The sequence below is a fragment of the Petromyzon marinus genome, chromosome 23 (genome assembly GCF_048934315.1).
Source record: "Petromyzon marinus isolate PM22_M1 ecotype Great Lakes invasive population chromosome 23, UKy_Petmar_22M1.pri1.0, whole genome shotgun sequence".
Taxonomy (NCBI): domain Eukaryota; kingdom Metazoa; phylum Chordata; class Hyperoartia; order Petromyzontiformes; family Petromyzontidae; genus Petromyzon; species Petromyzon marinus.
In genome coordinates this window covers 10,152,586-10,166,400 of record NC_133689.1, presented here as the reverse complement: position 1 = coordinate 10,166,400, position 13,815 = coordinate 10,152,586, and the positions used below count along the sequence as shown (strand labels likewise).

The window sequence follows — 13,815 nt, the reverse complement described above, 5'->3', positions numbered from 1 at the left end:
TATTGCTCTGCTGCGGGGGTTTTGGGGGGGGGGGGAGTGGGGGGGGGGGCATGGCCTCCACTGGACGGAGACCTCCCAGCGTAGTGACACCCGTTTGAACAGACGACAGGGCGTTCGGTGGCGGTCGCTTACGGCAGGCCCCCCCCCCCGACACCTGCCCCCCCTCCCCACGTGCCTCGCAGGCGTGGAGTTCACCTTCCATACGTTCCACCTGGAGAGCCAGCACGACTACCTGCTCATCACCGAGAACGACAGCTTTTCCCAGCCCGTGGCACGGCTGGCCGGCTCGGGCCTGCCGGCCCCTCTCCGCGCCGGCCTGCACACCAGAAACCCCCGCGTGCACCTGCGTTTCGTCTCCGACTTCTCGATGGCCTACGAGGGCTTTAACGTCACCTTCCGGGGTAAGCGCCGCGGCTCTGCTGCCACTCGCGAAACTCTGCTGTGGAACCGCGGGCGTCAAATCGACGTTCGAGTTTCGGGAAGTGAGACTGGACATCGGGCGATAACGATTGATTTAAACTCGTAATTTTCCTATCGGATGCTATGGTGATAACATTCATAAGCAGTTGCCCATTGGTCAGTTTTTTTTTTGTTATTCTCAGCACTCAGTGTAGTCAGCCAATGAGCACGGTTGGCTGCGTACGGTGTGAAAGAAGTTCAACAAACATATATACATTGATCACATCCAAGATTAAATGCTGTCCGGTACACACATCGGTTAAAATACGTACGGTGAAAGTGTTTCCCTGCTCTACAGATCAATGCACCAGTGCGCATTGCCAGGCTTCTGAGCCTGTGGTAGGGATTCCACATTCGCTAGGCAGGGGTTCTACAAAGACAGAACATCATTATCGTATGCAAATATAAAGTTTTAGCATTCCACAGTCGCAGTGTTTCAAAATCCGAAGCAATGTAGATTATGGCTGCTCCAGAACTAGAGTTTAGCAAAAATACTCATCTCTGAGTTGGGGGGAGGGTGTTAATTAAAAGTATTCCCATCGGATAGAAAAGAAGAAGTTAGTGAATTGCGAAGCAATGTTTATGGTGGTGGGGAGAAAAACAGATCAAATCCACGGGCGCTCGCATAGAACATCCGCACCTGTGAACTCCATCATCACCGTTGTCGTCTTAACACGTTTTAATTTTTTACGCACGCGCATGTTTACTCGCTCATAGCTTTGCGCGCTTTACATGGCACAAACCGAGGATAGCATTGCGCACGAATGGGTTTACGTGACTGGAGCAAATAAAAAAACCGTAACATTTCGTGAAACACTTCGGTTTAAATTAAAACCAAATTGGCAGAAAAGTAAAACAAATGCACGCGGTACTAAACAGAAAATGTGTAATAAATATAATCTGCAAAACAAACATGAGGTTTTAAACTTTTAGCAGTGAAGTTTTTCAGAAAAGCTATTACAACAATGCCAAATTGTAATAAAAATGTGTTCAAACCAAATGTTACAGATTTGGTGCTGCTGCTGTAGCTGGGAATTGTACGAGTTTTGCATGAAACATTTCCACTTATTCTTTGTAGTCTGCAAAGGGCGCTTGGGTTGGTGGAAGCATTTTAAGTTATGCATGTGGAGAATTCTGGGAAGCTCGTGGCTTGATAGGTGACACGACTTAGAAATACATAATAGATCAAAGTGGGGAAACATTGTAGGCATATTAAGGCAGATACGGTTGAGTGATAGGGTTCACATGTACAGGACGAAGGCTTTGGGTGTGGAGTCGCAGCCGGAAGCCAATGACAAAAGAGACCTCGAGCCAGACGGTGGTGATGAGACTGCGAAACAGACATAGAAGGCGAGGCGAACTATGCGACAAGTGTGTGAGGTCCTTGAAGAGCCGGTGTCAGATATGCTGGTCATTGAAGATTACCCTCGGCGTGACAAATTACAAACCCTAAAACACAGATGATGGTGACGACGAGGCGAGGAGTTGCCCTCGGAGGTCAACATTTGTACGTTCTGGCAGGAGGAAACAACGGTGGCAAAAAGGCACTTTATTCTATGCCATTGTTGGCAATGGTCGCGATGACCGTCCCTCCTCTCTCTCTCCCCCCCACACCCCACCCCACCCCACGCCCCCGACTTTGTTTTTTCCTTTACCATGAACGACGACCAAATCAGAGTACGACCTGGAGCCGTGCGACGATCCCGGCATGCCTCCGTACGGCCGCCACTCGGGCGACAGCTTCCTGGTGGGCGACGCGCTGGCCTTCGAGTGCTCGCCGGGCTACCGGCTCGAGGGCTCGCCGCGTCTCGTGTGCCTCGGGGGCAGCCGCAGGGTCTGGAGCGCTCCACTCCCAAGGTGTGTGGGTAGGTGGTCACCAGCTTCATTCCTCTGCCCGCACGACTCACAGCTGTCGGGGGGAGAGCGCGCGTGCAAGGCTCCGCCGACGCGCGAAAATGCCGCCCCCGGACGACCGCCGGATTTTGCAGCTCTATTCGATAGTTTCGCTCCGGGGCTACACCGCTAGCAGAGCCGCGACGCTAGCAACGATGCCGACGCCTATTCCGTATTTCTCCGGATTATAAGACTCGCTTTTTGACACGTATTATAAAGCAAAAGAAAAAAGTTTGGGGAGTGGGGGGTGGGGGGTGGGGGTGTGTGCACCTCTCTTTCCTAAGAATCTCAACCCACTGGAGAATGTGGTGATAGTGTGGCCAGAACAGGTTTAGAGGCTTAACGGCTCCTCTGCTCAAATGAGCGATTGGGGGGTTTAGCACTCATGTGTGTTGGTCGCCCAGAGATTGTGGTGTGGGGCGGGCCAAGTCTACCCATGGCATTACCCGTGTTTATGCGCACCCCTCCGTGTGTATTGTGTAGACTTACACACGAAGAGGTACACATTCTGTTGACCCCAGGGAAATAATGGGCTGAGTTGACCCCGTGGAATTACCTGTGTAATGTGTATCTCTCTGTGTGTAATGTGTTGAATTGCACACAGAGAGGTGCACATTCTGTTAACCAAAGAGGGATCATGGGCTCTTAACCCCCTGATGCAGATTTGAATTTACACAATTTGATTGCGAGATTTGAAGAAGTAAATGTATTTTTACTCGAGGAATCCTTAAAGCCATGAAGCTATGTTTCACAGATATCCAGCCAGTATTGAGTTAAGCAATGTAACTGGGGTGCTCCGAGGCCAGACGACTATACCATCGCAGTTCTCTACCATACTTACCAAATCTCCTTTAAACCCTTTTACCACAGACCGATGTTCAAAGCTTATAGAATGTTTGAAAAATATATTTGAGCGGCAATAATATATATACTTAAAAATCTTGATTTAAAGCTTTCGTGACTGCAGTAATTCATATTCTTAGTTCTTTCGGTAAAGTCACATTGAAAGGAAACAACAAAATAAATATATATAACAACATATATAACAACAAAATAATAAAATATATTTATATTTTTTTTATTATTTTGTTGTTTCCCTTCAACGTGACTTTACCGAAAGAACTAAGATTATACTTAAAAATCGTCAGCCTTCCGCTTATAATTGTCGGATTTTCAAGTGCGCTTTAACACTACAACCGGACAACATTGGAGTCGGAATGAAAGTGGCCATGATGCCATTGGTACAATACGATGGATACGACGCTTACATTACGATGGTCGTGAACAGAGGAGTGTGGCCATAACACAGCAGGAGCATATCTTACTGGCTGGAACACTTTCTGTTTTGGTGACGTACCCAGCGGCTATTGAGAGTGAGATTTGGTCCATTTCCATGAAGAATTCCCATGAGAAGCAATATTTGGCGGCATATGAACCCACGCCTCTGCAGCTGCACATCATTTAACCAAATTGCCCTACTTTATTTCTCTGGGCGTAATGGCACACCGTGTCGCTTGCTGGCGTATGAGATTATGGCTGCTTGAGTTCGACTTCTGTGATCTTATATCGGTGGCATTGGTATCTGAACCGGTCACGCTCCTCTATCTCCACCAGTTCAGCGTGGTGAAGCGTGGTTTAACAAATTCTTTGGGTCTTTCGGTAAAGCCACGTAGATAGGTTCACATTAAAAAAAATAAAATAAACAAAAACCACGAAGTTTCGATCACAACACAAGCGATTTTTTTTCTTTCCTCCTGATGACGATCGCTTGTATTGTGATCGAAACGTCGTGTTTTTTGTTTATTTTATTTGTATTAACTTGAACCTATCTACGTGACTTTACTGAAAGACCCAAAGAATATGAATTCCTTGCAGTCATGAAAGCTTTAAGTCAAGATTTATGGTTTAACAACCCCCACGATTAACGTGGTGTGGGAAAACTTTCATCCAGCAATGGATCTATCAAAGCTTATTTTTTTAAAGAAATGTGTTTATCATATTTTGGTATACAAACTGCAACACCACGCACACACCCACAATAACACATTCAATGTTATCACTATAATACCGCCACATAAAACAACGATGCTTCCTATTTACAGAAACAGCAGGTGTCACGCACGCTCACACTAAACATTAAAATTCATTTAAACATCATGAATAAAGTTGTATATTTCTAACTGAATAATTTGACCCTTTCTTAACCGCATTGTAAAATGTATTATTAATGTCCTATCTAACTGAGCAGTTACATGTATTAGAACATAACCGAACTGCACATTTAATAGCAATAATAGATCAATCTGATCATATCACTCTTTACACAGATACAGTTTGCTTCTGAATTGTTTTCATAAGCACAAACCTCATAGTTCGTATTAATGCCATTCACAAGTACATTTCACATTTCTTTTTTCCAAAAAGATTCAAGAAGCAGATTGCTCTTGTATTATTTTCCACTCGTTTAAAGTATCTGTTCACGAGCGAGTTTATTAAATAAGGCTACTGTGGCTGTGTCTATGATACTGTCTCTTAAAAGTGATATTCATGACAATTGTGACACCACGTTGGCAGTGGCGCGTAAGCGCACACAGAACACAAACTCGATGCAATCATCAAGTAACACTGCCCGGAAAGGTAACGTATGGATTCAGCGTTGACAGTTTTGGGCATGAACCTTCTTCAAAGGGCACAAACATATCAGAGGCTCTGGAAGGGTTGGTCCTCTGACGAGGCCTGGTTCATCAGGTGGCCATGTCCAACCACTGAAAAGTGAGCACGAATCTGGTTTTAATTCACCCGTTGTTAAACCGGGGTCTCGAGTGTAGCCGTCGGTGACTAAACGCACAACAAAACATAAACAGGCATGCCAGTCCTCTGAGCCCAGCATTGAGGTCTAATTATAATTAGCTTCAATGTTGTGTCTAAGGGATAATTTTCCCTTAGACACAACATTGAAGGGATAATTATCCCTTAGACACAACATTGAAGCACTCTATCCCTGCTAAGTAGGTGAGCCAACAGCCAGATACGAATGCACACCTGTCTACCCGTACGGTTTACCCATATTCTTGTACAGGGAAATTGAGTGTTCAGGTCCATACGGCATACAACCGTTTCAATACGGGCAAAAAAATGAATGTATATTTGTTTGTGTTCCTCCCTTGTGATGGGGCTTTGTAAGATGAACGTTGAGATTTATAAGGGCGCAGGGTGACCAATAAGGTTTGAATTGGTCTGTAATAAGGTAGCCACTGATAAGGGGTTACCAGTTATGCAAATGTTTGTCTGCCATAAACAAATTAGATTACAGGGCATCCGAAATAACATCATCTCTTATTCAAGAATTACAATCAGATGGCAGTTTGAGCTGCATGGTTAATATGTTGGCAAGATATTCCTTTATTTATAGTTCAAGCTGCTGTCTTATAATGGAAAACAAATGGATCACACGTATCTGGACACCCTTCATGGTACATACGAAGGTGCCTAAAAACAACCAACCTCAGCAGGAATCCCACCCAGCATGCATTGCATGCAAGGATGACATCACCGATCTTACGCACCATCTAGGGGCTTTTTTGTGCCGGCCTAAAGTGAAGATGACACAATGTTGGCCCTTGTTGATCTGGTGGCGGATGACACCTGGCACATTACGTAAAGAGGTGCCATCTTGGTTTTGTGTTGGGGAAGCCAATTGAATAGAACACAAGCTATGTAGAAGAATAGCTAATGGATTAATAAGCATGACAGCAAAAAAGTAACCATTGTCGAGAGAGAATACACGATTACCCTATACACTGGTCTGTGTTTGCGTGCTTTGTGTGTCTGTGTTTATGTACACGGCGAGAGGTGGGTAGATTTATAGAGTGCATGTGCACATGTGTTTGTGTGGGGAGCGGTGGTGTAGCGGTTAGCGTGCTGTGCTACAAACCCGGCGACCCGAGTTCGATTTCCGCTCACGACCAACATCAGGGACGATTATCTGAACCGGTTCCGGGCCTCCCCTAAGGTCGACTCAGCCTCAAATTAGTACCCGGTGCGACGTGTTAAGCTTCGCCACCGGAGAGACAAGGCGGCCGGGCGTGGTGTTGGCCACCCACCCCCTCGTGCGCCGTGCAGGCTTTCATAGGCGCAGCTAGCTAACAGCACTCGCGCCCAGCTGTCCGTGAGAGGCTAAAGCGGGGGATCGTTGTCTTTGTGTGCGTACGACAGCGGAGTGTGGGGTGGCCCTGCGGGGCAACGAGGGCGTGTTGCTGTCACCCAACTACCCGCGGCACTACGGGCGGCACCACGAGTGCATGTACAGCGTGGAGGTGAGCGCCGGGCGCGGGGTGCAGCTGACGGCGAGGACCTTCAAGCTGAGCCACGGCGACCTGCTCAAGGTTAGATTCCTCGACCTCGCCGGGCCCGTGCAGTGAGAGGACGTCCGCGGCCGTGTGTCTCTTGTGACGTCGGCGAAATAGTTCGCTCGTCGCGCTCTCGTTTCGCAGCCACTGGCAATCCGAGTGCGGTGTCGGGCCACGCGTATGGCATTTCCCCCGCCTTCAGGGAAGCCCCTCATCCAAGCTCCTGAAGATGCCCGTAGTCATGCGTGGCTAAAGCTTGATATAAGAGCAACCACGCTTGTTCCACCTGAAGACGGAAGCTTGTGTTGCCTCCGAAACGTCGTGATTTAATTTAGTTGTTTTCTTTTATTTTAAATTTTACCTACGTGACTTTACCGAAAAAACCAAAGAGTATGAATCCTTGCAGTCACGAAAGCTTCAAATCTAGAATTATGCTATTCCTGTATGTTACGTGCTGTGTTAATGAAACAAGACGGGATAGCACTAAATGATGCGTATGGATATGATGACAACCTATTTGCTGTACTCGCCACAGACTGGCAGTACCATAAACCAGCAGAAGGCATGACAGTTCTTCAATTAACTAAATCAATGACCGCAATATGCTTCTAATACATCCATTTGCATTGTATAGGTGATGATGAGTAATGTTCAGTTATTATGCGTGTAAAGTTTATAAAGGAACTAGCTTATATACGCGGCGTTGCCCGGGCCAATTTTTTTTTTCAATACTACTCTTAAAAATCCAACAGCAGTGCGTACTGACTGTGGTGGTACCTGCTATCACTACAGTAGTACATGCTGACTCGATAGCAGTACACCTGACAAGAGTGGCGTGGTGAGGCCTAGTCCCATGCAGAGCCTCCGGCCTCGCCTAGATTGTCCAGCCGGCCGAGGTGGCACCTTGGCAGGCTGGGGCTGGGCTGCTATCCCCTGACGCCCCCCCCCCCCCCAGCCATTATCTCCCTGGCTGCTCTGCAGTAATATCTACGGCCTCTAGTGGTTGCATCTACCGACTGTATAGTAGTAACTGCACGTATCGGGGTAGGGGGGACATGAGACAGTGAAGAATTTACCTGAGCGTTTAGTGTATTTTAGTAGGATTTTTAACGCAACTTAAAATGTCCCCCTCACTCCCAACGAAGGCGTGCGACTTGGCATGGCCCGTCCCCCCCACCAAAGGCGCGTGAGTTGGTATGGTCGTGCACGAGTCATAAATAATTAAAGAGAAAGCACACACAAATCGCACTAAATCGCTAATTTAGCTAATTAAAAGTTGACAGATGTGAAAAAGGAATAGCGCTTGTTCACGGCGGGGCTTATGGCGTGGTACCTGGCTATTTTTATTTTACGTAAACCCCACCATTGGAGAGCCAAATCCTTCGCAAGCGCGCGAAAAGACACAAACCCACAAACCCACACACAAACCCACACACGAACAATTTTTGACTTTTATATATAGATGGGTTAATTAATTTCGTCATTCAAAATATTATCACGATTTGCCAATTATATAATGACCTCGATTCACAACAGTGCATTCAAATGATCACGGAAGGGTTGTCATATTATTTTGAGCTATCCACTAACCTGACCCCCAAACTGCTGGATTACATATTTATACCATAGGCCACACTCCTTTTATATATATGAAACAAATGGTATGTATGTTGAGCCAATCATATGAATAGGAGGTGCGGTGGAAGGACAGCAAACTAAACACAAAAATAAGTTTTAAAGAAATTAGTTTTCAATCGATGTGATTTAAAAGTGCACAGCTCCAGTGCCTTCCTAATAATGAAAAGAAGAGCGTTCCAGACGGCCGCAGAAGCGCACCTGAAAAAGCGCGATGCAGTGACCGTTTTTACCCTATGAACCCACCAGCCTGAGTTCCAATCCCGCTCACGGCCAACACCAGTGACGATTATCTGAACTGGTCCTGGGCCTCCCCTACGTCGACTCAGCCTGAAATGAGCACCTGGTGCAATGTGAAAACTTCGCCACTTGAACTTCTTTCACACCGTATGTAAGCCAACCGTGTTAATCAGAGGTGCGGGAAACTAAATATATATATGCGTGTCTATAGAGACAGTATTGAATGTGATTCAGCTCAGCCATTCAGATTCATCACTCTCAAGGTGCTTCTGCTGTTCCTTTCCCCATGGCTGCCTTGACCGACGGTGCGTGGAGGTGTACGACGGTGAGGACAGCTTCTCCAGGCTGCTGGGTGCCTTTGCGGACACGAGCATGCAGGACCTGGTGCTCAACAGCACCTCCAACCACCTGTGGCTGGAGTTCAACAGCGACGGAGACGGCACCGACCAGGGCTTTCAGCTCATCTACACCAGTGAGACGCGGGTCGCACGCACACGGTGCAACTCTGAACTCGTCACTCTGAACAAAGACAAAGGCAAATACAAAGAGCCCCCGTATAGCCTTAACAGACTGCTGGGGCAAGTGCTGTTAGCGAGCACCTACGAAGGCCGGAACGGTATACGAGGGGGTGGGTGGACAGCACCACGCCCGACCGCCTTTGTCTCCCTGGTGGCAATGTTTACACACCACACCAGGTACTCATTTGAGGCTGAGTCCACCTTGGGGAAGCCCAGGACCAGTTCAGATAATCGTCACTGGTGTTGGCCGTGAGCGGGAATCGAACTCGGGTCGCCGGGGTTCGTAGCGTGGTGCGCTAACCGCTACACCCACCGCTCCCCATTTGGGTGACCATTGTTGGCTTTCCACGAATGCAGCAAGTTTGATAAACCTTGCAAGAAGATTGGGGTTAGTCAGCCTATCATCCGCAGGAACCTTCCAGTAAACCTCTGTGATGCAAATTGAACTTAACTAAAACTATAATTTTATTTTACCAGGTAAGGCCCACTGAGCTATATAGTTATTTTTCAGAAGGGACCTGACCACAAATGATAGCCCAACGGAGTGGCTTATCATATGGAGATTCATAGGAGCCAAATACTCTAAATGCATGTTTCTAAATGTGGAGGAAAAACCGGAGGACCTGGAAAAAAATCCACGCGACAACGGGGAGAACTTGCAAACTCCAAATATACATGCATCAGAGTCGGGATCAAACCCATGACCTCCTGTATACCAAGCGAAGTCGTTAATACCTTGCCACCGCGGCACCCCCAAATGTTCTTCTCCGCCATAGACGAACTCGGTTAATTTTAAAAGGCACTTTTTTACCCCATGTAATAATGTTTCGATTTTTTTTATTTAATTCATGCAAAAATTTCATCTCGTATTCGCTGAGGAACCACATACAAACTGGAAAGGCAGCCAGGCAGTGAGCCGGGCCCAACATTGCCCAAGCTCTGCAGTCCTCTATTTATGAAGATATTTTCATCCAATTAATGCGTGTTTATACATCCCATATGAGTTCACACGTCTTTGGCACACACAATAGCTCAAGGTCACCAACGGAGATAGCCATCGCTTCCACACTTATTTTTTTCCAAAGAGACTCTGTGACTTGATACGTGTTATTATCATCAACCGTTGTCTATGCACTACTGGATAAAGAGCTGCCCACCCCCCCATCTCTCACGATCGTGTTTGCCACAATCCATCTCACTAACCGTACATGAACTGATCTCATCCGCTCCATCTCTGAGGTGGTCATCCAACCAGCTGAATCCACTTATGTTGTGTGTCTGCCATTCCATTTCCAGTTGTATCCATCATCCTTCATCCCTTCGAGTCGCAGCGCGCATACTATCAGAGCTGCTAACTTTTTTCACATTGAATTTGTGATTTGCATGCTTTATATCTGAATAGGATATCTGTGATTTGCATGTATTTTCTCGGATCCACGCTGTCTCTCGGTGTAGTTACAAGCACACCGTGTGTGCCCGTCTGGATTTGTTTTCTGTCGGCTAGTATTTCGACACACCGCACCTGGGTACTTAATTCATGTTGAGTCAATCTAGGCGAAGCCCAGACCCAGTTCAGGAAATGAACTCGGATGTTGCTGGGATTGCAATTCATTGTACTAAACCATCACAAAAGCTTACCCTCGCAATTGCAGCACGCCACGCAATTGGTGATGTATGATAAAGAGTTTAACACGCGGGAGGCTTTCGCGACGAATATCATCCATAATAGAGGTGTTTTTGGGTTAGATCACGTAAATATATAAATGTGTCGTTAAACCCGTCACCACCCGACACGGCCAACTAGTAAGGGTTGTCAAGTAAACAGAACGTGGCCAATTCGTCACTAGTACAGCGCACCGGTGTGTTGGAGAGCCAAGCCACAACATTTATTCCGGTGTGCTGTACTAGTGACGAATTGGCATGTTCTGTTCACGTGACAACCAGGGGCAGAGCCAGGATTTCAGGCCGGGGTAATGTTAATTTCAAGAATGATTAGAGAGTCGTCAGGCTGTTGAACTAGACTCCATCGGTTGGTGACACACTCTGACAATGCAGTTGCACGGAGTCCGCCAGACCGAGTGTCGTACACTTATACGCAGAATGTCACCCCTGTCACCCCCCATGGCTCCGCCCCTGGTGACAACCCTTACTAGTTAGTGGTGGCGGGTTGAACGACACATTTATATAGTCACACGATCTAACCCGAAACACTTCTTATGTATGATAAACAGGTTCAGTGTTCCGGAAAGCATTTTATATTCCAGTTGTGTGTGCACAACACTTTTTTAATACCCCAGAAAATCAGGTGACACTGGGTTTACTGTCAAACTGGGGAGAAACCTTGGATAAATAATGGTAACATCGCTCAATTTGTTACAGTCCCCCGTCAATGATGTCAACTCTGTTGAAGTGGGTGTTTGTTACTTAGCAATGAGTCAGCACTGCTTATAACATGGGTTTGTTAAAATCCAGGTTTGAGCCACCTTTGTTTAAACAAGGTTTCCGGAGTGTAGTGAATTCATGCTTTCAGCTTCATCACCCACTGACTGCACATACACACACACAAATGACCCCCTACCACAACATTGTATTTTTAACATGAACAAGACGTCACTGCTCACATTGCATTTTGAAAGTCACATTATATAAAAACACACACACACACTTGATCACTTTGAGGAAATCCCACATTGCTACGGTGGCCGTCAGGCAATTCTGACAACGTGACACTCGTTTGATCAATCAGTCAGTCGGTCTTTATTTCACGTGCAAATATCGCCCTCAATGGAATGGGGACGGTACCGGGGAGGTGGGGGAGGGCACAGAGCAACAGGAATGAAATAAGAAACCCGTCATGCCCTCAGCGGCTAACACTGACCGAGCAAAGCAAATTGCAACCCGCGCAACAACAAGAAAACAAAGTGCAATCGTGCACAACGAATAGCATGAGGAAGCTAAGTAGTAAATAAATACAGTGCTAAAAATACATTTGAAAATAAAGGGACAGTTTTGTGTTTGAAGCGTTCCTCCTCAGAGGGGCGGCGATGAGTTGTGCCCCCTGTGCAAGGTCCGAATTTGTTACAGCCTGGATCCTGTTGCCACCGGTGCATTTAAATGTGAGTCGTAACCCTCCCTCGCATTGCACCGGGACGCCAACTCGCCGTGTGGCCCGTAAAAGTGAGAGTGGAATAGCCTCGCCATTTTCCCGTTGTCTCCTTCTTTCTTTCTGGCTTTCGCTGTGGACGGAATTCACAAGCACCATTGTGAAAAGTGGATACGGGATGCATTCCGCTATGTTCATGTCAGCGGGGGCGGTTTAGCGAAGGCCACCACTGGCGTGGAGACAACGGCATTATTTTCCTGCCTTTTAGCATCCTCAGGGGATCAGGCTGAGAAAGCTGAGTCTCGTGCCCTTGTCAGCATGAGACTAAGAGACGCTCAGCGGTGTTCTGACGACGGCCGCAGCATTTATAATAAGCTTTGCCCCCGGGCTCACTGCTATTCAATTGAGTGCCTGCGTAGACTAGCGGTCCGTGCACTCAACACAGCCGGTTAATACGGGGATGATGATTTCTTGAGTGTAATAGTGATTTGCATTGTTTTTACGTGGCACCATGGTTTTAGGTTTTATTGTGGCATGAGTAAAACCCATTGGGCGAGAAATGCTCTTTTTCTTCGGGGGCGGGGGTGGGGTGCCCTGGTCACATAAACGTGGTTACAAAAGCAACCAAAGAAACATGAACAAAACAATCCAAAACATACAACAAAAACTTGCACATGGTCAAGTTCCAAAATGGCAAGGGCATGGTTCGAGTCCTCGACTCCATAGCGAGGGGTTGTTAATTCGATTCCCGGTCAGGAAATGACTCCGGCCATGATCCCTCGGGCATGGTTAAACAAGTTGTGCCACTTTGTGGAATGTCAACAGTGACCACTCTTTGAATGCATAACACAAATTAATGGCTCTGGTCACTGTGGAGGATGCAAACGATGACACAAATTATTACGCTGTGTGGCGCTTGATATTATTTTGTGTTGAACTCAGGAGCTTTATCTGAAATGAAGAGGGTCCCTGCCTTTAATGTCGAGCAGTTTTAGCGGTTCAAGCATGCTCGGCTCTGCGGATGAGACAGTGTATGTCAAAGCCGGTTTAGAGGTTGCATGTAGTGAACACATTCTGCTGAAATTATGCACTCTCAGAAGGCCTTGTGGTTTATGGGAAGCATAAAAAATATTTCTTCTATATTTTTTTTTCTGTGGAGGGACAGATACATGCAGGAGATGTATTTGCACTTTGTGGTTATTTATACCCGGTGAAAGTACTGGATCTTTCATGGGAATGTGGAATTTTGACCACCGTCAAAAATTAATGCTGCCCATTTCTCCTTTGGCGCTTGGACTGTCTCTCGACAAGTCGACGTGTGAAGCCTCCCTGAAACTCACGCCACTATCTGGCGTTCCAGAAATGCTGCCTCACCAATCCCCTGCTGAGCACCGCTGCACGTGTGCGTGAATGCAGGAGTTCGCGCTTTGCGTGTTCCTCACATACGCTCGCTCGCAACTCGCACCTCGCAACATTCCGACACTTATTGTCGCTCGTGTGACACGTTGCTCCATCGCATCTGCGTGCTCGCACGCCGCGGGCGTTAACGCCTGCGTGCATTCACCGCACTGGGCGTGCGCTCACCGGCACTCACGCTTGCTTGCTTGGCGCGAGCCCT

The 13,815-nt window shown here is 47.0% G+C and overlaps 1 protein-coding gene across 2 annotated transcripts in view; it reads left to right on the top strand.

Annotated features, from left to right (window-relative positions):
• LOC116945092 (CUB and sushi domain-containing protein 1-like) overlaps positions 1 to 13,815 on the top strand; it is a 630,678-nt gene that overhangs the window by 364,553 nt on the left and 252,310 nt on the right. For both annotated transcript variants that reach the window (XM_032959197.2, XM_032959196.2), the window contains exons 20-23: positions 183 to 401; positions 2,136 to 2,324; positions 6,568 to 6,737; positions 8,892 to 9,048. In XM_032959197.2, the coding sequence (XP_032815088.2) occupies positions 183 to 401; positions 2,136 to 2,324; positions 6,568 to 6,737; positions 8,892 to 9,048 (735 nt within the window). The remainder of the gene's footprint in view (positions 1 to 182; positions 402 to 2,135; positions 2,325 to 6,567; positions 6,738 to 8,891; positions 9,049 to 13,815) is intronic.